This window comes from Podarcis muralis, chromosome 2, assembly GCF_964188315.1.
Source record: "Podarcis muralis chromosome 2, rPodMur119.hap1.1, whole genome shotgun sequence".
Classification (NCBI taxonomy): Eukaryota; Metazoa; Chordata; class Lepidosauria; order Squamata; family Lacertidae; genus Podarcis; species Podarcis muralis.
In genome coordinates, this window is record NC_135656.1 from 121,589,571 (window position 1) to 121,617,451 (window position 27,881).

Below are 27,881 nucleotides of genomic sequence, written 5' to 3' on the forward strand. Positions count from 1 at the left end.
TGCAGGACCCTCAGAGCCCATTGGCATGTGCTATTTCTTTCCAGTTAGCGCTAAACTTCACACCAAATTAAAAGTTGCCAGTCCCATAAGCTTTTCCATTTGGGGGCAAATGAACGTTAAAAGTTCCTGGGAGCTGAACCCTTTCAGCTGATCGTGCCATAGATTTCGTAAACAAATCTGTGGTAAAGTTGGGATGGGATACAGTGGTACCTTGGTTTGCAACCGTTCTGGATTACAACGTCAAATCCAGAACTGTGTGTCCCTTTTTTTGGATTACAACCCTTGTTTATTATTATTACATCCTTCTTCTTTTTTTTTTGGAGGCCCAATTGGCGAAGGCACGCCTTGGGTTACAACCTGTTTTGGTTTACAACCGGACCTCCAGAACGGATTATGGCTGTAAACCAAGGTACCACTGTATCTGAGTATTTTTGGCAATTTCTTCACAAACCATTTCCCACAAATTAATACCTCTGGGCAGTCCCACCATAAACTTTCACTCCATTCTGCTACATTTCCAGAAGTGAACATGGTACCTCAGGTTACAGATGCTTCAGGTTACAGATGCTTCCAGTTACAGACTCCGCTAACCCATAAATATTACCTCGGGTTAAGAACTTTGCTTCAGGATGAGAACAGAAATCGTGCTCCGGTGGTGCAGCAGCAGGAGGAGGCCCCATTAGCTAAAGTGGTGCTTCAGGTTAAGAACAGTTTCAGGTTAAGAACGGACCTCCAGAACGAATTAAGTTCTTAACTCAAGGTACCACTGTAATAAGAATCACTAAGAACATAGGAAAAAGCAATATTATTTTTTAAAAAAATAAACACTGATAGTGTGTGTACATCTAGCACATCCATTAAAACGAAACAAATAATTGCAATAAAAACAGTATGGCGACAGCTTTTCATTAAAACAGCACTTCCCAAAAGCCTGCTGGATAGTCTTCGCCTGCCTGCAGAAGGACAAGGAGGAGGGAGCCAGTCTAACTTCTCCAGGAAGGGAGTTCCAAAGATAGGGAGCAACCACTGAGAAGGCCCTCTCCAAGGAGCCTGTGAGGCTGGTGGGGCCAAGAGAAGACCTTGAAGACCTCAGAACCTGGGCAGTTTCAAATGAGGGAACACAGTCATTCAGATAGCTTGGACATGAGTCATATATAGTTCACAACCAGCACTTGTGCCCAAAACAGACTGGTACTCCTGGTGGAGCTGTTGTAACGAGGGAGTCGTATGTTCCCCAGGCTATAACCAGCCCCAGCTGAAAATCTTATAAATCTCTGAAAGTCACAAAATATGCACTCTTGGTGGTTTCTTGCAACATGCAGTCAGTAGCAGTGGTTACATAACTTTATGACCACTACTCCATAGCAATTGTTGTTATACAATTCCATTCACCATATACAGTGGTACCTCGGGTTAAGTACTTAATTCGTTCCGGAGGCCCGTTCTTAACCTGAAACTGTTCTTAATCTGAGGGACCACTTTAGCTAATGGGGCCTCCTGCTAACGCCCTGACGCCGCTGCACAATTTCTGTTCTCATCCTGAAGCAAAGTTCTTAACCTGAAGCACTATTTCTGGGTTAGCGGAGTCTGTAACCTGAAGCGTATGTAACCTGAAGCATATGTAACCTGAAGCGTATGTAACCTGAGGTACCACTGTAGATCGGTTTATGAAGCATTTCTGTATCCTTCTGCTGTGCTGAAGAATTCCACGTAACAGTGGGTATATCCGGAATAACTGTTCACTACGTCTGTTTGCGGACTACTTTGGCAGCGCTGGACGTCATAAAACAAAGCTTTACGGCTTGTTTTCACCAGATAAGAATCTGTCCCATTGCTTCTTTCAGAAACTTGCAGTCTACAAAGACTTTCAGAGACTTATAAGACTTTCATTTGGTTCTGTTTTCAAGAGAATCCATCAAGAGTGCATATTTTGTGACTTTCAGAGATGTGTAAGATTTCTGTTTATTTGGTTTTGCAGAGAGTGCATTTCATATATTTCATACTGTTCAATGTCCTGTATAGATTATATAAAGAGTTTATATTGACATCGCATTGTTGTACTTGGTCATCGTGTTGCCTTGGATATTACCAATAATTGTTTGCAACACAGGGGTTTAACTGTTTGGTTACCAGCTGAAAATCTGGCTGCTGATATTTGAGCCAGTTGAAGTTTTGGAGCACTTTTCAAAGGCAGCACCCATTCCAGTAATTGAACCTGGATGTAACTAAAGCATATGTCACTGCAGCCAAACCAGTCCTCTCGTAACCCAGAAATTAGCCATATGTTGAAGAAGGCTGTTGTTCAGATGTTGAAGAAGGCTGGTGCTCACATGGCTTTTTCCACACTTCGTACCTTTCCATAACTTTGCCTCTGTGTGTTTTAGTGTTTAGGAAGTCTTCCAATGTCCACACCTCATGCAGTTTTACAGGTTTTCGCCTGTGTGGGTTTTCTGATGTCCCGAAAGGTTTGCATTGTCACCGAAGCTTTTCCCACACCATTTTTTCTCTCCCGTATGTATTCTCTGATGTCTAGCAAGCCTACTGTTTGCACTGAAGCTCTTTCCACACACTGTGCATTTAAATGGTTTCTCGCCTGTGTGCGTTCTCTGATGTAAAGTAAGAGCACTGCTGTCAATAAAGCACTTTCCACACTCCATACATTTATACGGCTTCTTTCCCGTGTGTGTTTTTTGATGTCTGCTAAGGTTACTACTCAGACTGAAGCTTTTCCCGCACGCCGTGCATTTAAAGGGTCTCTCCGCTGTGTGGGTCCTTTGATGTAAAGTAAGGCCACTGCTGTCGTTGAAGCACTTCCCACAGCTGACACATTTGTACGGCTTCTCCCCTGTGTGTGTTCTCTGATGTGTCGTCAGGCTACTGCTCTGACTAAAGCTTTTCCCACACTCCACACACTTAAACGGCTTCTCCTCTGTGTGCGTTCTCTGATGTGAAGTAAAGCTACTACGAGCACTGAAGCTTTTCCCACACTCAATACATGTATACGGTTTCTCCCCCGTGTGGATTCTCTGATGTAAAGTAAGGCTGCTGCTGCTACGGAAGCACTTTCCGCACTCGGTACACTGGCATGGCTTTTCCCCCGTGTGTGTTCTTTGATGTAACGTCAGGTTACCGCTCTGACTGAAGCTCTTGCCACACTCCTTGCATTTAAATGGCTTTTCCCCTCTGTGGATTCTCTGGTGTTTAGTAAGGCTACTGACCTCAATGAAGCTCTTTCCACACTCGGTGCATTTAAATGGTTTCTCCTCTGTGTGTGTTCTTTGGTGTAAAAGGAGGCTACTCCTCACACAAAAGCTCTTTCCACAATTCATGCAAGCGTACGGTTTCTCCTCCGCATGGGTGGCTTGATGTCGAGTGAGGCTACTGCTGTCACTGAAGCACTTCCCACACTCCGTACATTTATACGGCTTCTCACCTGTATGTGTGTTTTTATGTCTTGTAAGGTTGCTTCTCAGATTGAAGCTCTTCCCACACTGGGTGCATGTATATGGTTTCTCTCCTGTGTGGATTCTGCAATGTATATTTAAGTTTGATTGATGTCTAAATGTTTTCCCACACACCAGGCATGTTTTCCTACTGTTCCTTTTGTGATCTTCCTGTTGGATCGGGGGTTCCTGGACAACAGCACTCTGGGAAGCAGGGACCTCCTTCCTCCTATCCTCTGAGTGGTTTCTCTCATCCCTTTTTGGTCCTCTTTGATTTCCAAGCATCCTTTTTCCTGCTTCACGCTCGGCTTTTTCCAGTGACACCAAATATTTTTCCGTATATGTCTCACTGCTCAATCTGTCATTCCCTGGGAGATGAGGAAAAAATATGTATGTATGAACTTCGAGGTAGAAACATGGGATATTATCACAGGTTGACCACAATTTGCTGCTTCTCTGATTTTAGCATTTCCAAGAAATGTGGGAATTTCGTACTGCTAGCCAAGGATTCCCTGCATCACCTAACAGTGGACCTCCAGGATCTCAGCCATTATTCTATCTTTGGGTATCTGAAGAAGTGTGCATGCACATAAAAGCTCACACCAATAACAGACTTAGTTGGTCTCTAAGGTGCTACTGGAAGGAATTTTTTTTGTTTCGACTACGGCAGACCAACACAGCTACCTACCTGTAACTAGAACTATGGAAGGCACGGCACTTAGCCGCATGAAATGGAAGTCCATCAACCACACCAAGAAACTTGCACAGGTACAGACTGACACCTTCTTTCTGACTAAATGCAAGAACCTGGACGTTATACCTAAGGGTCTTAGAATTAAGAACCCTCTACAATCCACTTCTCCTACTGAATATGCAAGGAAACTATGCCACACTTTCTCCAAGAAGCTGCTCAAACATCTGATCGGGTATCTGAAGAAGTGTGCATGCACACGAAAGCTCATACCAATAACAAACTTAGTTGGTCTCTAAGGTGCTACTGGAAGGAATTTTTTTGGGGGGGGAAACAAGTGGAGCATCAGTTACCTACTGGATATTCAGAAGAAGATGCTGTTTTGGCGTTTGGGGCACCTGCCTTTTCCTTGTCCTGCTGTGGCAAGGGCAGGCCTTCGGGCAGAGATGGGATCTTTTCAAACACTTAAAAAGCCCTCAAGAACATTTGGAGGCTTCCTCATGCCAGGTCAAATTGATTCTTCATCAAACCTCCGCATGGACTCATTCAACTAGCATGATTTCAGGGCTTTCCCACCGGCTGCTAGCTGATCCCTTTCCCCCATGGAGAAGTTGAACATAGGATCCTCTGTGTGCAGCCAGGTGATCTTCCTGAGCTGTGTTCCTTTTCTAGACATATGTGGGGCTACCTTTGAAGGTGACCCGGAAACTACAACTAATCCAGAATGCAGCAGCTAGACTGGTGACTGGGAGCGGCCACCAAGACCACAGAACACCGGTCCTGAAAGACCTACATTGGCTCCCAGTACGTTTCCGAGCACAATTCAAAGTTTGGTGCTGACTTTAAAGCCCTAAATGGCTTCAGCTTTGTATACCTGAAGAAGTGCATCCACCCCCATCATCCAAATGGGACACTGACATCCAGCTCCAAGGGCCTTCTGGAGGTTCCCTCCCTGCGAGAAGCAGAGGTTACAGGGAACCAGGCAGAGGGCCTTCTTGGTGGTGGCGCCCGCCCTGTGGAACGCCCTCCCATCAGATGTCAAGGAAATAAACAACTGTCTGACTTTAGAAGACATCTGAAGGCAGCCCTGTTTAGGGAAGTTTTTAACGTTTGATGCTTTATTGTGTTTTTAATATTCTGTTGGGAGCTGCCCAAAGTAGCTGGGGAAACTCAGCCAGATGGGTGGGGTATAAATAATAAATGGGGAATATGTCCCAAATGTCTTTCAATCAAGGAACAGGGGTAGGGTGGGGGGAATGTGTCCTTACCTAGAGAGGACTGTGTCTCATAATTCGCCTCCATGACCTTTGGTCTGGATCCAGCAGGGCCCAATACCTCTTCGGTGAAATGCACAGCCACCTCTTTGAACGTTTATCCAGACCCTGGAGAAAGAGAATATACAGAATTTTTCTTCTCCCTCTCTCCCAACACTAGAGTTCATGAGCATCCCAAGAAGCTGAACGTTGGAAGATTTTGGAAAAATAAAGGAAGCACTTCTTCATGAAGCACAGAGTCAAACTATGGAACTTGCTCCCCCCAGGAGGCAAATATGGCCAGGAACTCCTTTTTTGATTTACTAAATATTATGAAAGTATCATGTAAACACTCTATGAGCTCGCATGGGTGTAGCCAGGATTTATTTTGGGGGAACAAGCTTTATGTTGGGGGGCAAAACTGACTTCTCTGTGATGCAATTGGTCAGTTGGTTAAGCATTTTTATTTATTTACTTGATTTAGGGGGAGCAGTTGCAGCACCCTGGCTAAGCCTATGTGAGCTCTCTAAAAACAGCCCAGGCTAGCATGTCAATCCTTACATCTGACTTTAAGAAGACATCTGAAGGCAGCTCTGCTTAGGAAGTTTTTAATGTTTGATCTTTTATTGCTTTTTTTAGTAATATTCTGTTGGGAGCCGCCCAGAGTGGCTGGGGAAACCCAGCCACATGGCCAGGGTATAAATTGTTGTTGTTGCCCTCACTCCACTCCCAAATGCGGCTTCCTCTTCACCAATGCATCTGGTGATTAGTCGCACCAACAGGGTAAAGAACAGCTTCTATCCATGGGCTGTTAGGCTGCTGAATAAAAAGATAACAACAGGGCAATGGACTTTCGGGTTTGGTGGGTGTGCGCCAGTAAACGAGGGGAATTAAGACTAAGAGAGCTGAGTGGGGGGTGCTCATGTAATCTCACTGTATACAAGTTGTACAAGTGACAATAAAGTATTTCAATTTTCAATTTCAATCTGGTTCCCCTACTCAAGCTGAATATGCCCCTGGGGATACTGAGTGGCTACCAAGAGGATTTTGCCGTGTGCAATTTCTGCAGCAGTTTGTCCCGCACCTTGCAGCCGAATTGCACAGATCAGACCCCACACTCTGAGGCATGGGCGTAGCCAGGATTTATGTTGAGGGGTGGGGAGCAGGACACCCACCCACACCCTGTCGTCATCCTTGGCCTGGCTATTGCCTAGCAGATTCAGAATGAAAAGTCTCCACCAGTGTTGTTTCAGATTGCTTCCTTTTGACTCCAAGTGCTCAAAAACCTATCTACAATTTTTGTGGCTTTTAAAGAAGAACGGGAACTTTTTACAAATTATTTAAAAGAGCCAGTGTGGTGTAGTGGTTAAGAGCGGTAGTCTCGTAATCTAGTGAACCAGGTTCGCGTCTCCGCTCCTCCACATGCAGCTGCTGGGTGACCTTGGGCCAGTCACACTTCTTTGAAGTTTCTCAGCCCCACTCACCTCACAGAGTGTTTGTTGTGGGGGAGGAAGGGAAAGGAGAATGTTAGCCGCTTTGAGACTCCTTAAAGGGAGTGAAAGGCGGGGTATCAAATCCAAACTCTTCTTCTTCTTCTTCTTCTAAAAAGGCAACAAAATGAATTGGACTCCTTGGCATTGAGGGTTAATATAGTAGACAGATAATATAAGGCTGTATACAATTTTACAGTATGCAGAGAATAATATGAGTTGAGAAATCAGAGAGAGGAGCTGAGGGAAGTCTGGGGGGGAAGGAGGGAGGGTTTGTTGGGGAGGTGGGGGGGAGGGAGGAATAATGAAGATGATTTGTTTTGATAATTGCATGAAATTGTTATTTATTTATTTTTTTAAAAAACGCCTATCTACAATTTCTACTTTTAGTTAAGTATTTTTATTTATTTAGCGGGGCGGGGTGCAGCTGCAACCCCTCCTGGCTATGCCCATGGAGTGGGGGGGGGCTCTTTCCTCCTTCCCCCTAACCCCCACGCCACCCCCATGCATTGCACCTCTTTGTCCTCTGCGCGCTCCAGCCTCCCTCTCTCCAAGACTCGTCCTCTCCCATTGAGCATGGAGGGGTTTCCAACAGCCCCACTCCCCTTGCGACGGCAGCTTCCTGCCTCTCTAGGAACCCACAGCTCGGCTCAGCTGTCCAGTGGGAGGACTGAGAGACAGGAGCTAGCTGCCCCCCCTTTCCTCTTGCTACTCCCTTGAGGTTGTGCAGGGGTGAGCAAACCTTTTCAGCAGGGGGGGGGGCGGCCGTCCACTGTCCTTCAGACCTTGTGGGGGGCAGACTATTTTGGAGAGGGGAATGAACAAATTCCTATGCCCCACAAATAGCCCAGAGATGCATTTTAATTAAAAGGACACATTCTACTCATGTAAAAACACGCTGATTCCCGGAACCTCCGCTGGACGGATTTAGAAGGCGATTGGGCCGGATCCTGCCCCCCCCCCCCGGATTTAGTTTGCCTATCCATGTGCTGGAGGCTGCAGAAAGCAACGCTGGTGGGACACACATCTGGCCAGCCTTTCCCCATCCTGCGCTGAGATTCCTGAACTGCAAGGGGTTGGACTAGATGGCCCTCGGTGTCCCTTCCAACTCTGCAATTCTACGATCATGCGACGTTTCCAGCTCTCTTCCTTCTCGGGAGATTTGGGGAGCCTGCAAAAGAACTCTCCAGCTCAGTGGCGTAGCGTGGGTTGTCAGCACCCGGGGCAAGGCAAGTAATTTGCGCCCCCTAACCTGTGGATTTGCGCCCCCTAACCCGTGGATTTGTGCCCCCTAACCCCCAGATGTTGCGCCCGGTGCGGCCGCCCCCCCTGCACCCCCCACGCTACCCACTGCTCCAGCTGCAGCGCTTAAAAACAGCACCGGGGAGCAAAACGCAGGTGCCTCCGCCTCCTCCCCGAGGCTGCTTCGCCCCCAGGAATGTGCCCTTTCCCTCCCAAGCTAAATAACACAACACCCCCAGGGGAGACTGAGCTGATCTCTTTTGCAGGGGACAGGGACCCAAAGATGATCTTGCAATGCAAACGCTGCGCCACTTTGAAGATCCCCTGTGGTCCTTTGCACAGGGGCATTTCCAGCTCTCTCTCTCCCATTTGGGGAACGTGCCCCCCCCGCACCCTTAACTCCCCCTCCCCTCAAGCTCCCTGCGCTAAAATACAGCACCGGGATGGGGGGGGGCTGGAGGAATCCTCAGCGCGCCTCATGGAGGAACCGAGCGCCAGATGGATGCGAAAGGAGATGTACGGTATTTTTCTTCTTCCCCACATTAAATGGGGGGGGGGGGGGAGGGAGTTGCAACCAGCGGTAGGCAAAGGGGAGGGGGGGCACTCGGTCCTCCACTGGGCTCTGCTTCCCGGAGAAGCAGGAAATTGCCATCCAAAGGCGGCGGCGTTGCAGAAGCGCCCTGGGGAAGCGCGCGCGCAAAGGAGAGGCTGCAAAGCGCCGAGGTGCGATTTTTGTGGGGCAGTGAAAGGAAAGACGGGGGAGGGGACCCAAGGAGGATTTGTTTGAGGGTAATGAAGGGGGAAACACCTCCCCTCCCACGCGGAGCACTTTTCCCCGGGAAATGCACGGGGTGGGGTCGTGGATGATCCGCGCTGTGCACTTGCGTCGTGCGGCCCAGGGTGCTGCTGGATCGCCCAATGCAAGGACCCCCCCTTTTAAAACCACCACCCCCCCAGCTCTGAAAAGAAAGGCGCAGCCTTCATTGATGGGAGCGGGGGAACATGCAGCCCGGACAGAAGGAGAAACTCGCTATGGGGGAAACAGCCTTGCTGGGGGGGGGGGGTATTAGAATTGCCCCCGGGAGCTTTGAATGTCCGAGGTCATCAGAAAGCCTGACGGGTTTAAATAGGGGGCGGGACGGGGCGCCGCGTGTTTAAAACTGAGGTCGGCTTCCGGGATGGTTTCATAGAGCAATGCAATGTGTTTACTTTGGATCCCTGGAGGGCCTTCTCGGTAGTGGCGCCCGCCCTGTGGAACGCCCTTCCAGCAGATGTCAAAGCGATAAACAACTACCTGACATTCAGAAGACATCTGAAGGCAGCCCTGTTCAGGGAAGTTTTTAACGTGTGATATTTTACTGTATTTTTGGTTTTTATGGAAGCCGCCCAGAGTGGCTGGGGAGGCCCAGCCTGATGGGCGGGGTATAAATAATAAATTATTATTATTATTATTATTATTATTATTATTATTATTATTATTATTATTATTATTATTATTTTGTTCTCAGGAAAAGACTCGGCCTGCTGTGTTTCATGGAAAGACATTCTCAAAGCAGACTTGATGTCTTCGCTGGAAAGAGAAGAACCAATTCTCCCGGCCTCTTGGGAAGGAGAGAGATTGACAGGTACAGATTTTTGAACGGTCAAGGGAAAAGGCTATACAGAAAAGGGAAGAGCACAAGGTAGCAAACTTGGGTAGCGTTAATCTTGAGCCACTCCCTCCCTTTGGGGAAAACCCAGAGATCAGTGTTAGAACACAGTCTTTGGATGCAGAAATTCTAAGGTTCAGTCCTGTCTTTGTGCAGAGCAGTGGTTTTCAACCAGTGTGCCCTGGCACCCTGGGGTGCCCTGGGCAACACCCACCTCTTTCTTTTTCCTTCTTTCCTTCCTTTCTTCCCTCCCTCCTCACATGCCCTCTTGCGTCTCTGCGTCCCAAAGGCTTGCACAGCTGTTTGTGGCAGCAGCCCTGGCCACCACCTCTGGGGCTGGCCAGAGGGTGCTACCCAGGCCCCTGTGGGGCAGTGTGAGGAGGCAGTGCAAGGACGTGGGGCAGCTCAGAGACAACAGCAGCTGCCCAGAGGTCTCCCATGGAGATGGGAGAGGAGAGGAGGCTGAGGGAACACTCCACAAGGGAATGTGTTCGAAAAACGGTGAGGGGCGGCCAGTTCTGCAGGCAAGGGGTGACATAACTGGGCTCCTGAGCCCCACAGGGGTGCTGCAGAATGATTGCAGTTGGTTGGGGGAATCCTGGGCCCCCAAAAAGTTTGAAAACCTCTGCTGCAGAGGGATATGAAGGTAAGGGAACAGACACATCTGATGTCAAGCGGGACATTGGCCTGACTGGAGTTTATATTGTCCTCCTGGAGGGCAGCATATTCAGAAGGTAAACCCAGCTTTTGGTGTCTGCAAATAACATTAAATAATGCACCCATATACACAAAGTTTGAAATCCTTTGTTTTCTGCTGGAAATTGAAAAAAGTTTTCTTTTTCTCAACCCCCACCCCAGATGATGGGCAGAATAATGGGAATTCTATGCAATCGTCAGAAACTCCTGCAGCTGAAGAAGGAAAAGAGATGGTTGCAGATGAAAGTGAACTTAAGAAGCACAGAGAAGAGAAATCCTCACCTTCTCTGGAGGTTAATGCCCATGAACCCCAAATCCTGCAGGAAGATGGACAAGGAAACAGCCAGAAAATATGTCCCGTGTGTGGGAAGATATTTAGATACGAATCAAACTTAAATAGGCATTGCAGAAGCCACACGGGGGAGAAACCATTTAAGTGCACTGAGTGTGGAAAGAGCTTGAGCTCAAGTTGGAGCCTTCTTACACATCTAAGAACCCACAGAGGGGTGAAACCATTTAAATGTGTAGACTGTGGAAAGAGTTTCACTGAGAGCAGTACCCTCCTTACACATACGAGAACACACACTGGGGAGAAACCATTTAAATGCATGGAATGTGGGAAAACCTTCAGTAGGAACACTCACCTTACTTCCCATCAGAGAACTCACACGGGGGAGAAACCTTTTAAATGCATGGAGTGTGGAAAGAGCTATACTGTTAGTAGTGGCCTTACTCAACATCAAAGAACCCACACAGGAGAAAAACCATTTAAATGTACAGAGTGCGGAAAGGGCTTCAAGCAGCCCAGCCACCTTACTATACATTACAGAACACACACAGGGGAGAAGCCATTGACATGCATGGAATGCGGGAAGAGATTCAGCCAGCTCATTAACCTGACTTCACATCAGAGAATACACACAGGGGATAAACCCTTTCAGTGCATGGAATGTGGGAAGAGCTTCACTGATAGTAGCGGCCTTGCTCAACATCAGAGAACTCACACAGGGGAGAAGCCATTTAAATGTACCAAGTGCGGGAAAAGCTTCCAACGTCCCAGTCGCCTTACTCTACATTACAGAACCCACACCGGGGAGAAGCCATTTAAATGCCTGGAATGTGGGAAGAGCTTCAGCCAGCCCGGTCACCTTACTCTACATCAGACAACACACACACGGGAGAAACCATTTGAGTGTACGAAATGTGGGAAGCACTTCAGGAAGAATGGAAGCCTTGCTTTGCATCACCAGATGCACACAGCAGGAACCATTTAGTTGCATGGAAAGTGCGAAAAACTACTGTAAGCTCACTCAGCTTACCTTACATTACATTAGAGAACACACAGGGGAGAAACCATTTGGAAATGGGGAATGTGGGAGAAAGTTTATTTACAGGAATAGACTATGCATACAATAACGCACACTGGAGAGGAACCCTTTAAATGCTTCAGTGCGGAAAGAACTTTTGTGACAGCATCAGTCTCATTCCTTGATGCCTTTTTTTGCCCTTGGCATCATTCAACGTCCCCCCACCCATCCCTCTCGCTGCCTTCCCAAAGCCAGGTAAACAAGGCGCTGGGCTTTGGGAAGGAGGCATGAAGGCTCTGAGAGGGTCCTACTAAAGTCTTCCCACCTGTCAGGGTGCAGTCAGCAGCTCTTGGCCCAGGAAAGTATAAAGACGCGGAAAAGTTTCTTACAGTCCTCCCCCCCCCCAAGTCCCGAGTGAATCTCCACCCCCAGTCTCTCCCACTTCCTCACTTGTTGTCATCATCACCTCCTCTACAGGTGCCGCTAAGTGCCCTCTGTCTTTGAGCTCTTTGCTCTCCTACCTTTAAGGCTCGCCGGGTTCTGGGAGATGGTGGGTCTGGAATGCTTTCTAGTGGCAACTGGTCAGCCTGCTGCTGCTCTGCCTCTCCCATCATTTCCCAACTTTCCCCCTCATCTGCCTCTGAGCCGTTGTAACCTCAAACCCGTTGTAAATCTGTACGGTCTTCCTCCTCCCTGAAAGGGTCAGGATGGGGAGATGGTCTCCACCACTCCTCCTCAGCCCAGCCCCTCACACCACCTCCTTCCCAAACTCTAGTAAGCATTTCCTCAGCTTAGGGAAGAAGAGAAGAAGAGTTTGGATTTGGTATCCCGCTTTGTCACTACCCGAAGGAGTCTCAAAGCGGCTAACATTCTCCTTTCCCTTCCTCCCTCACAACAAACACTCTGTGAGGTGAGTGGGGCTGAGAGACTTCAGAGAAGTGAGACTAGCCCAAGGTCACCCAGCAGCTGCATGTGGAGGAGCGGGGAAGCGAACCCGGTTCACCAGATTACGAGTCCACCACTCTTAACCACTACACCACACCCTGCCAGAGCCTCTCACCTCCTTCCCAAAGCCCAACACTTCACTTCCCCAGCTTTCGGAAGGCTGTGCAAGTGGGAGGGGCATCAAATTTTGGACTCCCCTGCAATGTGAGAAGGCAGTGGGGGGGGTGCCTGTGGGTTGTGTAGAAGTACTTTTGCAGGAGATGGAGAAAGGTGGAAACTAGGCCGTTTTGGAGGTTCCCTTTATGCCAAGTTTGCTTCAGGATGCTTGACCTACAAAGGAGATAGAAACCCTAGATCAGAACTTTCCAAACTAAAGGGGTTAGTTTAACCTCTGGTTTGCTTGCAAAACTGAATCGCTGTGTTGCGAAATGACGCATGTCCAAAAAGTGTGTCGCCAACCTGAAAAGTTAGGAAAGCTCTGCCCTAAATCTTGGACATAAACTTTCTTTGGATAAATAACAACAGTATTTGGAAGGAGTTTATACGAAATGTAATTGACTATTAATCTTTACATATGTATTAGGATAGTAATATCAAATTTATAAAAGAATGTGTGGGTTAGGGTGCTTTTCGTATATTGTATATTTTTTGGGGGGGGTCCCTACCCATTTTTGTGCCTTTTTCTCTTCTCTTTTTCTTTGCATCACTTTATTCTGAAACCTTTTCAATAAAATATTAATAAAAGAAAGAAAGAAAAGAGAATGCTCACAATTTCTCTACATATGTACAAGTGCTTGTGTGAAAGAAATTACACTCACGGATCTCTGCAGCTCAACCCAGCAACAAGGACTCTTTATGTTTGCAGCCTCAGGAGCAGAAACCACCACTGTCTGCAGTAGTATGCTTAGGGTTTCCACAAAATTCTTAGTTTGAGTAGCCTACACAACTACACAGGGTTCCTTGCTTGCAACAACTTCAAAGGCTTAGTCTCTGGCACACACTGCTATGTGCAATTGCTATTATTATTATTATTATTTAATACCCCACCCATCTGGCTGGGTTTCCCCAGTCACTCTAGGTCACAGGTGTCAAACACAAGGCCCGCGGGCCAAATCCGGCCCACCAGACCTCGTCATGTGGCCCGTGTAGCCGCCGCCGGCCTTCACCTTTTATTCTCACTTTTTTTTTTGACACAAGAAAGCCGCCTCTTCAGCGCATGCGCTGCAGCCTACAAGCCAGAGAACGTCTGCCCTCTAGCGGCGCCGGCCGTTCTACACAGGAAACCTCCACTTTACATGCATTCAGGAAACCTCCACTTGTTTTTATATTGAGCGCATTGTTTTTATTGAGCGCATGCACTTGTTTTTATATTGAGCGCATTGTACATTTGAATATCTACTTGCCATTATTCTGACTATGTTTCTGCTTTCAGAGCTAGTTATTACTTACATTATTACAAAAAACAGTAATAATTGAATGCAGTGACAATAATTTATGATAATAAAGAGTGGACACATAGTCCTACAGATACAACCGGCCCTTTGAGGGTGACCAAACTGCTGATGCGGCCCCCAATGAATTTGAGTTTGACACCCCTGCTCTAGGTAGATTACAGCATATATTAACTACTTTGCTATGCCTCTGGTGTCTCCCAGCAGGCTATAGTGGAGTTTCTCCTCTAGCTCTGCTACAGTGATTGAGCCACTTCATCTAAGTCAGACTTCCTCAACCTCGGCCCTCCAGATGTTTTTGGCCTACAACTCCCATGAACCCTACCTAGCAGGACCAGTGGTCAGGGATGATGGGAACTGTAGTCTCAAAACATCTGGAGGGCCAAGGTTGAGGAAGCCTGGTCTAAGTGAAGCCTGTGACTTGCTCCCAAGGCCCCAGCTCCACTGATGGTTGGGACAACCAGTTACATGTTTAATAAAGCATTTAAAACTGAACCAGCACTGTGGCTCACCTGGTCATATAACAGCATATTGGAGCGTGCTAATGTGGCAGCTAGACTTGTGACTGAAGAGCAGCCACCGAGACCATGTAACACTGGTCCTGAAAGACGTACATTGGCTCCCGGTACGTTACCAAGCACATTTCAAAGTGTTGGTGCTGACCTTTAAAGCCCTAACAGGCCTTGGCCCAGTATACCTGAAGGAGCGCCTCCACCTCCATCGTTCAGCCCGGACACTGAGGTCCAACTCTGAGGGCCTTCTGGTGGTTCTGTCCCTGCAAGAAGTGAGGTTACCGGGAGCCAGGCAAAGGGCCTTCTTGGTAGTGGCACCCGCCCTGTGGAACGCCCTCCCACCAGATGTCAAGGAAATAAACAACTATCTGACTTTTAGAAGACACCTGAAGGCTGTTTAGGGAAGTTTTTAACATTTGATACTTTATCGCTTTATTAATAATAATATTCTGTTGGGAGCCGCCCAGAGCAGCTGGGGAAGGAACCTTTAGCTAGTAAGCTCTTACTGCCCAACTAACCAGGATGTAAAAATCCTGTCATCGGTAATGGTTAATTGCCTAAATTTTCATTGGTCACCGCATTTCACCTACCAAACTACAGTGGTACCTCGGGTTAAGAACTTAATTCGTTCTGGAGGTCCATTCTTAACCTGAAACTATTCTTAACCTGAGGTACATTAGCTAATGGGGCCTCCTGCTGCCGCACGATTTCTGTTCTCATCCTGAAGCAAAGTTCTTAACCCGAGGTACTATTTCTGGGTTAGCGGAGTCTGTAACCTGAAGCATCTGTAACCCGAGGTACCACTGTAGTTTGATCCCTTCCAACAGCACCACGGGTGTCATTTCTAGAGCTTTTAAATATCGGGACAGAGCAAAGAAAGATGCACTCTCCAAGCAAACTTTCCCAGCATGTTCACCTGTCTTGGCAACATCCACGCTGTCTTGGTCCTGTCCAGAGAATGGAAAATGGCAAGATCCCAAGGAGAGCTGGCTTCAGGCACCAGACCCGTGGGCAGACCAACTCTACGTTACAAAGATGTCTGCAAGCGCGGATGCAGGACTGCAACACCAATCCCTCCGTGTGGGAATCCCTTTCAGACAACCGCAGTGCCTGGGGACAGTCAGGTTGTGCATCCATTGCAGCGACCACAGGAGGAATGACCTCTGGTGCAAAGAGAAGAGACGCCATGGTTCATCTGCAACAGCGCAACTGGACAGCTTTATCAGCCCAAGCTGCAATGGAATACAGTGGTGCCTCGCAAGACGAAAAGAATCCGTTCCGCAATTCTCTTCGTCTAGCGGTTTTTTCGTCTTGCGAAGCAACCCTATTAGCGGCTTAGCGGATTAGCGCTATTAGCGGTTTAGCGGCTGTTAAAGGCTTAGCAGTTTAGCTGCTAAAAGGCTATTAGCGGCTTAGAAAAAGGGGGGGGAAAGCGGGGAAAAAATCGCAAGACTAGCAAGACGTTTCGTCTTGCAAAGCAAGCCCATAGGGAAATTCGTCTTGCGAAGCAACTCAAAAACGGAAAACCCTTTCGTCTAGCGGGTTTTCCGTCTTGCGAGGCATTCGTCTTGCGGGGCACCACTGTAGATCTCTCCCCTATCAATCTCTGCAACCACTGTAGGTTTTATAACCTTCCAACAGCCGATTTCACCCCCAAAGGTGCACACCCCCCGAAACAGATGGATGCCAACTAAATACCATACCCACAAGTAATGTACATAAGCTCCCAGCGGCTCTAATGTTCTTGGACGCCTTTATGGCGTCTGACAGGGTGGAATGGCGAATCCTCAAGGCTTTCTTGGCACAATTAGGACTTGGAAAACACTTTTTGCGTCTTAACCAAATGCGTTCCACTTTGTGGGCAGCCATTTGCACAAATGGTATGGAGTCTCCCCACATCCAGCTGAGGAGATGTAGAAAGCAGGGCTGCCCTCTATCTCTGCTGATCTTGGATCTTGGACATCTGAAGGCAGCCCTGTTGAGGGAAGCTTTTAATGTTTAATAGATTATTGTATTTTAATATTCTGTTGGAAGCTGCCCAGAGTGGCTGAGGAAACCCAGCCAGATGGGCGGGGTATAAATAATAAATTATTATTATTATTATTATTATTATTATTAATCAAAGTACTATAATCAAAGCCAATATGGAGTGTCAGATTAGGACCTCCTGGAACATCAGCTGTGTGCTGTACAACATCCTCAAAAACAGTGTTCTTTTTCTGCGATATCTGAAATCTGCTTTATTTAAAACACGTCAACCAAAGACCAATGAACGCAATTCAGTTTATGAAAGGCATAAATTTAACCCACAAAGTATCAAGGAAAATCAAAGGTGCATTATACATAGAAACTATTAGGATGCCAAGATTATGTGGGAAAATAAAACTATATCCAAGTATTAGGTAAATAGGCTGTTATACATTCGTGCTACATCAAACAACTTAAAAGAAAAAAAAGACTTATCCACTGCTAAATCCTACATTGGCCCTTCTAAATTTCCCCGGCCCTTTAGGTAAGGCTTCCTACATTTCCCTCTGCCCTGACTGCAAAGTATTAGAAGGGAACAGGCTTCTGGGGTCTTACACACAGGATAGCAGGGAGCAGTCTGGTGTCCAGGAATTAAGATCATGGGTCGCCTCCCATTTTTCTTATTTACATTCTCAAAAAAACTCACATGGTCCCGAACTTTGCCTCTTCACCTCTGCCATCCTTCCCATCACTTCCTACAAGTGAGTCTCTACTCTCTCCAATACTTAAAAGGTAAAGGTAAAGGTACCCCTGCCCGTCTGGGCCCGTTGTGACCGACTCTAGGGTTGTGCGCTCATCTCGCTCAAGAGGCCGGGAGCCGGTGCTGTCCGAAGACACTTCAGGGTCACGTGGCCAGCGTGACGAAGCTGCATTTGGTGAGCCAGCACCAGCGCCGCACACGGAAACGCCGTTTACCTTCCCGCTGGAGCGGTACCTATTTATCTACTTGCACTTAGGGGTGCTTTTGAACTGCTAGGTTGGCAGGAGCTGGGACCGAACGATGGGAGCTCACCCCGTCGCGGGGATTCGAACCGCCGACCTTACGATCAGCAAGTCCTAGGCACTGAGGTTTTACCCACAGTGCCACCCGCGTCCCATACTTACTTACTTTACCTTCCTTCCCTCCCTCCCTCCTTCCTTCCTGCAACAATTCACATCTTGCAAAGGACAGGTATATCCCCATCCCAACTAAATCTTCATTTCCTGCCCCAGAAGTTCTGCTAGGTTTTACTGTATGCTTTGTCAAGTTTTGCTGGCTACAGGGAAATGTCAGCTTCCTTGAGACTTACTGCTGAGCTGCCTGAGAAAGCCTTCATCCCTGTGCTTGTTCTTCATTTCCAAACTCATCACTCCCAAACCCTAGTTAAACCTTCCTCTCCCCAATGTTTTCATAGAATCATAGGATCTTAACCCCCTGCAATGCTGGAATTTTGGATAAAGCACCCCTGACAGATGGTTATCCAGCCTTTGCTTAAAAACCTCCAAGAAGAGTCTACAACCTGCCGAGACTGTTCCACTGTTGAAGAGCTTACTGTCAGAAAGTTTTTTCCATATGTTTAGTCGGAATCTCCTTTCTTGTAACTGGAAGCCATGGGTTCGAGTCCTGCCTTCCAGAGCAGGAGAAAACAAGATTGCTCCATCTCCCATGTGACAGCCCTTCAGATATTTGAAGATGGCTATCATGCCTCCTCTGTGTCTCCTCTTTTCCAGGCTAAACATACCTAGCTCCTTCAACCATTCCTCACAAGGCGCGGCTTCCAGATCCTTGACCATCCCTTCTAAAATAAGCTGAAGACCCTTGCAAGAAATTCTACAATGTCTGCTCACTTCATTACTATGGGACTGCCTCTCCTGGTATGCCCCGAAGAGGACCTTAAGGCCCATGAATAAACATAATTTAGAGGTCCCGGGCCCTAAGGAAGTCAGACTATCGTACACCAGGGCCAGGGCCTTTTCAGTGATGGCATGCTCTGTCCCATGAGACTAGGGCCCTTCAGAACTTAACCTCCTTCCGTCGGGCCTGTAAGACAGAGCTATTCCGCCTGGCCTTTAATTTGAAATCAGCCCGATCTTTTATTTCCCTTCCCTTCCCCTTTTATGAAGATCACCTGCTCTGAGACCCCACAGCTAATTCTCCCCTGGCCTCCTCGCTGGCCCAATTCAGCCAGCTAGCCCTGGGGATTATCTAATTTATTTTTGAATTTTGTTGTTATTCATGTTTTTATACTGTATTTTATGCTGCTTTTATAATTAAGTGTTTTAAAGTGTTTTAAGTGTGTTGTTAACCGCCCTGAGCCCGGTTTTTGAACTAGGAAGGGCAGCATATAAATTAAAAAATTATTAGTGCAGAAGAAAGATTAAAGTCAGTCCTGTTGGGTTCTCTCCAGGGAACGGGGAGGGGCCACCACCTTTCCCTTAAGTTGCAGGATGAATGGGGCTGACCCTGATAAGAACTTGTCAAGCAGTTCTTTTGCAATCAGTTGTGATCACGGTTCGCTATCCCACTACACCTAATTGACACAGGAACGCTAGTAACGAAATGGGTCAAGCATTCTATTTTCTACAGTTCATAATACTTTTGCATGTATTACATTGCCGTTCATTTATCTCAAACGTTACTGTTTACAGAACCGCTAGTCCAGCATCTAATTGATTGTAGGAAATGAAAGCGTGCTCCTTAATCAGTGTGCTTAGATTTTCAGGTGTCGAATGACCTCTTTCTAACTTCCCTTCATTCTTACTGTCTTCCTGGGGTAGCTTCTTCCGTGTGAAATAAGAGTGCTGTGTCACTGATGCTCTTTTGAGGTTCAATTAATTTGTTGGGATTCCTGCTGGGTGCATTCTTTCGTGGAAGGTAACTCCTGTCCCTGAAGCGCTTCCCCCATTTCATACAGTTATGGGTCCTTTGAGGAAGAGAAAGCGGACTACTTTCTACAGTAAGGCCTGTACCCTCAAGAAAACTCCACACTGGGCATTCTCTGATGTAAAGGAAGGACATTGCTAACACTAAACTCTTTCTTCACTCTACATTCAAATGTGTTTATTGGTTGTGAAAATCAGGCACTGGACTAAATAGACTATGGGCCTGATCCACCAAGACACTTCTTTATGTGCTCATTATCCTCTGTGTGTCTTCTTCGATTTGAAGGAAGGCTACCACTCACACTAAGCCTTCCACATTCTCTGCATGTAAAAGCTCCCCCCCCCCCCAGAAAGCCGTGTCCCGTGATGGAAATTAAGCTGAGCTTACAGAAGCTTTTCCCACATCCAACACATCTAAATGGTTCCTTCTGTGTGTTTTTTGTGGTGTAAAGTAAGGCTTTTCTTCTTTGCGAAGCTCCTCCCACATTCTGCACATTTAAACGGTTTCTCCCCAGTGTGTGTCCTGGAATGAGAAATGAGGTTGCTGCTGTTACAAAACCTCTTCCCACACTCCCTGCACTCAAAGGGTTTCTCCCCTGTGTGGGTCCTGCGATGGGAAGCAAGGTTGACGAGCTGCCTGAAGCTCTTCCCACAGTCCAGGCATTTAAATGGCTTCTCCCCGGTGTGGATTCTATAATGTAGAGTAAGGCGGCTGGGCTGTTGGAAGCTCTTTCCGCACTCTGTGCATTTAAACGGTTTCTCCCCTGTGTGGGTTCTCTGATGTTGAGCAAGGCCGCTACTATCAGTGAAGCTCTTCCCGCATTCCATGCATTTAAAGGGTTTCTCCCCGGTGTGTATTCTCTGATGGGAAGTAAGGTTAACCAGCTGGCTGAAGTTCTTCCCGCATTCCATGCATTTGAATGGCTTCTCCCCGGTGTGCGTTCTGTAGTGTATAGTAAGGTGGTTCGGCTGCTTGAAACCCTTTCCACATTCTGTACATTTAAATGGTTTCTCCCCTGTGTGGGTTCTCTGATGTTGAGTAAGGCCGCTGCTGTCGCCAAAGCACTTCCCACATTCCATGCATTTAAACAGCTTCTCCTCGGTGTGGATAATGCTATGGGAAGTCAGGTTAATGAGCTGATTGAAGGTCCGTCCACACTCAAAGCACTTAAATGGCTTCTCCCTTGTGTGTGTTCTCTGATGCAAAGTAAGTTGCGTGTTCCTACTGAAGGTTTTCCCACATTCCGTGCATTTAAACGGTTTCTCCCCAGTGTGTGTTCTCGTATGTGTAAGGAGGGTACTGCTCTCACGGAAACTCTTTCCGCACTCCATGCATTTAAACGGTTTCAGCCCGGTGTGGCTTCTTAGATGTTTAAGAAGGCTGCAGCTGGAGCTCAAGTTCTTTCCACACTCAGTGCACTTAAATGGCTTCTCCCCCGTGTGGCTTCTGCAATGCCTATTTAACTTTGATTCGTATCTAAATATCTTCCCACACACGGGGCATATTTTCTGGCTGTTTCCTTGTCCATCTTCCTGCAGGATTTGGGGTTCATGGGCATTAACCTCCAGAGATGGTGAGGATTTCTCTTCTCTGTGCTTCTTAGGTTCACTTTCATCTGCAACCATCTCTTTTCCTTCTTCAGCTGCAGGAGTTTCTGACGATAGCATAGAATTCCCATTATTCTGCCCATCATCTGGGGTGGGGGTTGAGAAAAAGAAAACTTTTTTGAATTTCCAGCAGAAAACAAAGGATTTCAAACTTTGTGTATATGGGTGCATTATTTAATGTTATTTGCAGACACCAAAAGCTGGGTTTACCTTCAGAATATGCTGAAAAAGAGTTTGGATTTGATATCCCGCCTTTCACTCCCCTTCAGGAGTCTCAAAGCGGCTAACAATCTCCTTTCCCTTCCTCCCCCACAACAAACACTCTGTGAGGTGAGTGGGGCTGAGAGACTTCAGAGAAGTGTGACTGGCCCAAGGTCACCCAGCAGCTGCATGTGGAGGAGCGGAGTCGCGAACCCGGTTCACCAGATTACGAGACTACCGCTCTTAACCACTACACCACACTGGCTCTCGAGGAGGGCTCCTCCAGGAGGACAATATAAACTCCAGCCAGGCCAATATCCCAGCAGGCACAGATGTGCCTGTTCCCTTGCCTTCAGATCCCTCTGCAGCAGAGGTTTTCAACTTTTTTGGGCCCATGGTTCCCTCAACCAACTGCAATCATTCTGCAGCACCCCTGTGGAGCTCAGGAGCCCAGTTATGTCACCCCTTGCCTACAGAGCTTGCAGCCTCTCACCCTGTTTCGAACACCCTTCCTTGTGGAGTGTTCCCTCAGCCTCCTCTCCTCTCTCCTCTCCTTGGGCAGCTGCTGTTGCCCGGCCAGGTCTCTGAGCTGCCCCACCTCCTTGCACTGCCTCCTCACACTGCCCCACAGGGGCCTGGGAAACACCCCCTGACCAGCCCCCAGAGGGACCATTCACCTGGGGAGCTTGTAGTCAGGGCTGCTGCCACAAACAGCTGTGCAAGCCTTTGGGACACAGAGACGCAAGAGGGCATCCGAGGAGGGAGGGAAGGAAAGAGGGACAGGGGCCAATGTTACCTGGGGAGCCCCTGAGCATCCTTCAAGGCACCCCAGGGTGCCACAGCACACTGGTTGAAAACCACCCTCTGCAGAGTTTCAGATGGGAACACTGTTGATTGCAAGGACAGGATTGAACCTTCGGATTTCTACATCCAAAGACTGTGTTCCTGTTGAATGGTTTCTTTAAATTTTAGGTTTCATTATTGTTTCACAAGATGTGTACAGTGGAACCTCAGGTTACATACCCTTCAGGTTACATACACTTCAGGTTACAGACTCCGCTATCCCAGAAATATTACAGTGGTGCCTCGCAAGACGAAAATAATCCGTTCCGCGATTCTCTTCGTCTAGCGGTTTGTTCGTCTTGCGAAGCAACCCTATTAGCGGCTTAGCGGATTAGCGCTATTAGCGGTTTAGCGGCTATTAAAGGCTTAGCGGCTTAGCTGCTAAAAGGCTATTAGTGGCTTAGCGGCTTAGAAAAAGGGGGGAAGCGGGGGGGGGGGAATCGCAAGACTAGCAAGACGTTTCGTCTTGCGAAGCAAGCCCATAGGGAAAATCGTCTTGCGAAGCAACTCAAAAACGGAAAACCCTTTTGTCTAGCAGGTTTTCCGTCTTGCGAGGCATTCGTCTTGCGGGGCACCACTGTACTTCGGGTTAAGAACTTTGCTTCAGGATGAGAACAGAAATCGTGCTCCGGCAGCGTGGCGGCAGCAGCAGGCCCCATTAGCTAAAGTGGTGCTTCAAATTAAGAACAGTTTCGGGTTAAGAATGGACCTCCGGAAAGAATTAAGTACTTAACCTGAGGTATCACTGTATATCTTTAAGGGCGGGAGCAAATAACATGAGCTAGTTTTACAGCCGTGTAGCAGTATAGCAGGTGCTGTTAAGTTATGTTAATTAAGCTCTTGGGTACAGTATATTAAGAGCAGCATGAAGCTCTCTCAGTACCCTGGTGGGTGGGTTACACTTATTGATATAATGTAATTTAGTGTAAAATGAGTTTTTGTTTTTGTTATTAAACCAAGCAAAAGTTACTTGGTGTGGTCTCCCCAGCACGCCTTCGGCAGCCCAACTAATCTGTGAAAAAGCTAACAGTTCTAACACTGATCTCTGGGTTCTCCACCACCACCACCAAGGAGAGCTGTCAACTTTTCTTGCGAGGAATCCTATTCGGAATAAGGGAATTTCCCTTTAAAAAAGGGAAATGTTGTCCGCTATGCCACCAAGGCAGGGTTGGCCCAAGGTCAAGGCAACCCAGGTTTGCAGCTTTGTGTTATTCCCACTATAACCTTTCCCATTATGGGTTAAAAAATATCTGTACCTGCCATTCTCTCTCCTTCCTCAGAGACTTGGCAAAGTGGTTCTTTCCCTTCCAACGAAGACATCCAAGTCCACTGGGAGAATTTCTTTCCAAGGCTAGGTCTTTCTGGGAAGAAAATATCCAGGGATCTTCTTAATCTGTATATTAAGAGGGATCGAGAAATGGAGGCGCAGGTAGGGTAAAAAATTGTGCTAGGCAGAATGCTTCCCCCCCGCCCTCAAAAAAAGAACCTCATCTGGATTAAGTGATGCAAATTACGAACCTGAACATGTGTGAATTTGGAAAAGAGAATCTTCCTTTTCCAATGGAAGACAAGAATGTTGTTCTTGTTTTTCCAGAATTTCTGTCCCCCATTAGGCATGCCATGAGCCTTGACAGTGATTCTGAGTCCAGGACTTGTAGCTAGGACCCAACTGCTCCCAGCACTGCTCATAAACTGCACTAGGAAGCTGCATTATGGGTTCTGGACTAAAGGTAAAGGGGATCCCTGACCATTAGGTCCAGTCGTGGACGACTCTGGGGTTGCGGCGCTCACCTCGCTTTATTGGCCGAGGGAGCCGGTGTACAGCTTCCAAGCCATGTGGCCAGCATGACTAAGCCGCTTCTGGCGAACCAGAGCAGCGCACGGAAACACCCTTTACCTTCCTGCTGGAGCGGTACCTGTTTATCTACTTACACTTTGACGTGCTTTCGAACTGCTAGGTTGGCAGGAGCAGGGACTGAGCAACGGGAGCTCACCCCATCGTGGGGATTTGAACCACCGACCTTCTGATCGGCAAGTCCTAGGCTCTGTGGTTTAACCCACAGTGCCACCTGCGTCCCTTCTGGATTAAAAGGCAGCTCCAATGATAAAATTCTCTCTCTGCACGTCATTCCCACTGATGAGAAGATGCAGACTGATACTTACTGGCTAGAGAGCCAGGAGAGATTCCTTAGCTGGGCCTTGGGAGTCCCTGCCACCAACTGCTCCTGATTTCTCTTTTTGAGTTTTATTTATTTATTTATTAACACTCTTATGTTGCATCAGTAAACATTATCATATTACATCATGAGGCTTATTATAATATGATTTTCAGCATGTATACAAAGTTTATACAGTGGTACCTCGGGTTAAGAACTTAATTCGTTCCAGAGGTCCGTTCTTAACCTGAAATCGTTCTTAATCTGAAGCACCACTTTAACTAATGGGGCCTCCTGCTGCCGCCGCACGATTTCTGTTCTCATCCTGAAGCAAAGTTCTTAACCCAAAGTATTATTTCTGGGTTAGCGGAGTCTGTAACCTGAAGCGTATGTAACCTGAGGTACCACTGTATACAAAGTTTATTTTAAAAGTAGCCCATAGATCAAGACGATTAAGGGGAGGGCAACATAAGGGTCAGACTGAGTCCAAACCAAAGGCCAGGCGGAACAGCTCTGTCTTTCAGGCCCTGCGGAAAGATGTCAAGTCCCGCAGGGCCCTAGTCTCTTGTGACAGAGCGTTCTACCAAGTCGGGGCCAGTACTGAAAAGGCCCTGGCCCTAGTTGTGTACAATCTAACCACCTTGCGACCTGGGACCTCCAAAATGTTGTCATTCGTGGACCTTAAGGACCTCCGCTGGGCATATACCAGGAGCGATGGAAAGAAGATAAAGTCCCTACAAGAGAAGATCAGCAGATCAAGTTGATGGATTATGCCGAAATGGCTAAAATGACTGGAAGACTCAGAAATCAGGAAGACCAAAATGTTAATAAGGAATGGGGGAAATTTATAATTTATCTTAAAAACCGTTGAAAGCAGTTAAAATCGTTAGTAGGATTGGTATAACACTTGTAGTTTAATGGACACAATGGAGAGGTAAAATATTTGGATTATTATAAAATATGCAGGAGGAAAGGACTAACAACAGGACCTACAAAGGGGAGAAAGGAAGTCCAGAATATTCTTTGGAATCTTGTTTCTATGCTGTATATGTGACCGTAAAATTTTAATCTGAGAAACCAAATAAATAAATTTATAATTAAAAAAATGAAATCACAGGCTAGTGAGCTTAACCAATATACTGGGAACATTGCGAGAAAGGATGGCTGAAGACAGATAGCAAGGATTTAGAAGAGCATATTTCTTCTTTTGAGGGATAAGTATTCGGAACCTGTGCTTTCAAAACAGATCGAGAATGATTTAGAGTTCAGGGTGAGCAATGAGAACACGTGAGCTGTGGCTGCACAATTGTTCAGGGCACCTAAAACAAAAAGGGAGACAGAGAAGTTCGAAAAGGATCTGTCGGAAATGATCCTCCATCATTTTGTGTATTTTAAAGCTGAAACGTGGTCAACCCAGCAGGATTTTCTTGTGTCCTGCTCCATCCTCCCAGCTCCAAGGGAAGGTGATAACAGCCTTCCACCAAATTACTACCAGGCCCTATAACTAGGTCAGCAAAGACCAAGGAGAAAAAATAATAATATTCAGCAGTCAAGACTGAAGGAGGAACCCAGGCCGCCTGCTCTGCCTACCCCAATCCTCCTTCCCTTACCTGAGCTTGCTGCTTGGATATACTGACTTCTTCAAGTTGGTGCATTAAGAAATATATAGTGTATATATAGTGGTAGTGTTGTACTGTATTATTTATGCAAACTGATTTTCTCTGGAGTTAAAGATCTGACTGGGACAAACCCTGTTATGCTGAGCTCGTATTCTGCACAATTTGTATAAGGTGTCTGTTTGATAAATGTATGCCTAATAAAGGATATTTGATTTATGTTAATCCACCCCAGCGAGGCTGCTTCCCCCATAGCGGGTTCCTCTGCCTGGGCTACATGTTCCCCCTTCCCCCTTTTTTTCAGAGCTGGGGGAGGGGGAGGTTTTAAAAGGGGGGTCTTGCATTGGCGATCCCGCAGCACTTTGGGCCGCACGACCTGAGCGCGCAGCACGGATCAGCCACGACCCCACCCCGTGCATTTCCCGGGGGAAAGTGCTCCGCGTGGGAGGCGCGTTTCCCCTTCATCCCTCCTCGTGCAAATCCTCCCTGGGGTCCCTCCCCCGTCTTTCCTCCCACTTCCACACAAAAGCCTCACCTCGCCGCCTCCTCGCTGCCTCTCGCCTCCGCAGGAGCGTTTCCCTCCGCGGAAGAGGGAGCAGGGCGCTTCTGCAACGCCCCCAGCCTTTGGATTGCAACTTCCTGCTTCCCTGGGAAACAGAGCCCGGCTGGGTCAGTTGTCCAGCGGAGGGCCAGTTCCCCCCTCCCTCCCTCTCTCTCTCTCTCTGCAACCCTTGCGCCCCCCCCCCTGCCTTCTACTTGCAATGCAACTTCCGCGCTCCATGCGCTTTCATAGAAAATCTGTCGAGCTGGAAGGGAGCCGAGGGTCATCTAGTCCCACCCGCTGCAATGCAGTAATACGCCGCTGGCCCCCTACAAGGGATCGAACCTGCAACCTTGGCCTTATCAGCGCCGTGCTCTAAAACTGAGCCATCCGGGCTCCCCTTTCCCCCACCTTCTTGCGCGCCTGAACCTGTCCGCGTTTTGCATTCTAACACTTGCAAGCTCCATCCTCCAGCAGTTCCCTGACGCCGGCTGCGCTTCCTTTCAGGCCAGTACTTGGCAGCCATAAACTCCCACCGTGTCCACTATCCTATAAAAGGCAGTAATCGGAATACCTTGCAACATTTCATCAAAGAAAATTGAGACGCCCTATTCCATAATAATAATAATAGTAATAATTTTATTATTTATACCCTTCCCATCTGACTGGGCTGCCCCAGTCACCTTGGTGGCTTCCAGCATGGATAAAAATATAATAAAACATGAAACATTAAAAAAAAAACTTCCCTTCAGATGTCTTCTGAAGTTGTAGAGTTACTTATCTCCTTGGCTTGGGGGGGGTGTCCAATAATAATAATAATAATAATAATAATAATAATAATAATAATAATAATAATTGGGCAGCTTCCAAAAAAATATTAATACATCAGTCATTAAAAGCATCCCTAAACAGGGCTGCCTTCAGATGTCTTCTAAAAGCCTGGTAGTTGTTGTTCTCTTTGACATCTGGTGGGAGGGCGTTCCACAGGGCGGGTGCCACTACCGAGAAGGCCCTCTGCCTCGTTCCCTGTAGCTTTGCTTCTTGCAATGAGGAAACTGCCAGAAGGCCCTCGGCGCTGGACCTCAGTGTCCGGGCTGAATGATGGGGGTGGAGATGCTCCTTCAGGTATACTGGGCCGAGGCCGTTTAGGGCTTTAAAGGTCAACACCAACACTTTGAATTGTGCTCTGAAAAATAGGTAAAGGTAAAGTAAAGGTACCCCTGCCCATACGGACATGTCTTGACAGACTCTAGGGTTGTGCGCCCATCTCACTCTATAGGCCGGGGGCCAGCGCTGTCCGCAGACACTTCCGGGTCACGTGGCCAGCGTGACAAGCTGCATCTGGCG

At 47.5% G+C, this 27,881-nt stretch overlaps 2 protein-coding genes across 3 annotated transcripts in view; one reads left to right on the forward strand and one right to left on the reverse strand.

The window, feature by feature from the left end:
- Positions 1 to 303: 303 nt before the first annotated feature.
- On the reverse strand, positions 304 to 26,661 carry LOC114592751 (uncharacterized). Of its 2 annotated transcripts, XM_077923324.1 has the most exons (4): positions 26,529 to 26,661; positions 23,478 to 23,614; positions 20,072 to 21,263; positions 304 to 3,591 (listed from the first exon to the last, which is right to left on the reverse strand). In XM_077923324.1, exons 2-4 carry the CDS (start codon positions 23,539 to 23,541, stop codon positions 2,424 to 2,426), a joined length of 2,424 nt encoding a protein of 807 aa, XP_077779450.1. In that variant the 5' UTR covers positions 23,542 to 23,614; positions 26,529 to 26,661; the 3' UTR covers positions 304 to 2,423. The 2 variants fall into 2 exon arrangements, with proteins under 2 accessions (XP_077779450.1, XP_077779449.1); XM_077923323.1 differs by lacking the exons at positions 20,072 to 21,263; positions 23,478 to 23,614; positions 26,529 to 26,661 and adding exons at positions 5,403 to 5,516; positions 7,393 to 7,512 and having other exon boundaries at positions 304 to 3,811.
- The window catches only part of LOC114592597 (uncharacterized), a 29,901-nt gene continuing 9,662 nt past the window's right edge, over positions 7,643 to 27,881 (forward strand). The window contains 3 exon segments of the mRNA XM_077923457.1: positions 7,643 to 8,640; positions 9,628 to 9,744; positions 10,627 to 11,667. Coding sequence (XP_077779583.1) covers positions 8,316 to 8,640; positions 9,628 to 9,744; positions 10,627 to 11,667 — 1,483 coding nt within the window. The 5' untranslated portion in view covers positions 7,643 to 8,315.

Bases quoted from the DNA above. Each gene is read 5' to 3' on its own strand.
- LOC114592751 (XM_077923324.1), bottom strand. From the start codon at position 23,541: ATGTCTTCGTTGGAAGGGAAAGAACCACTTTGCCAAGTCTCTGAGGAA. The intron at 21,264-23,477 runs GTACAGATATTT...CCCCCACCCCAG, and splicing joins GGAAGGAGAGAGAATGGCAG to ATGATGGGCAGAATAATGGG. The intron at 3,592-20,071 runs GTTTAAATGTGC...AAGGAACAGTAG, and splicing joins ACACACACTGGGGAGAAACC to GAAAACATGCCTGGTGTGTG.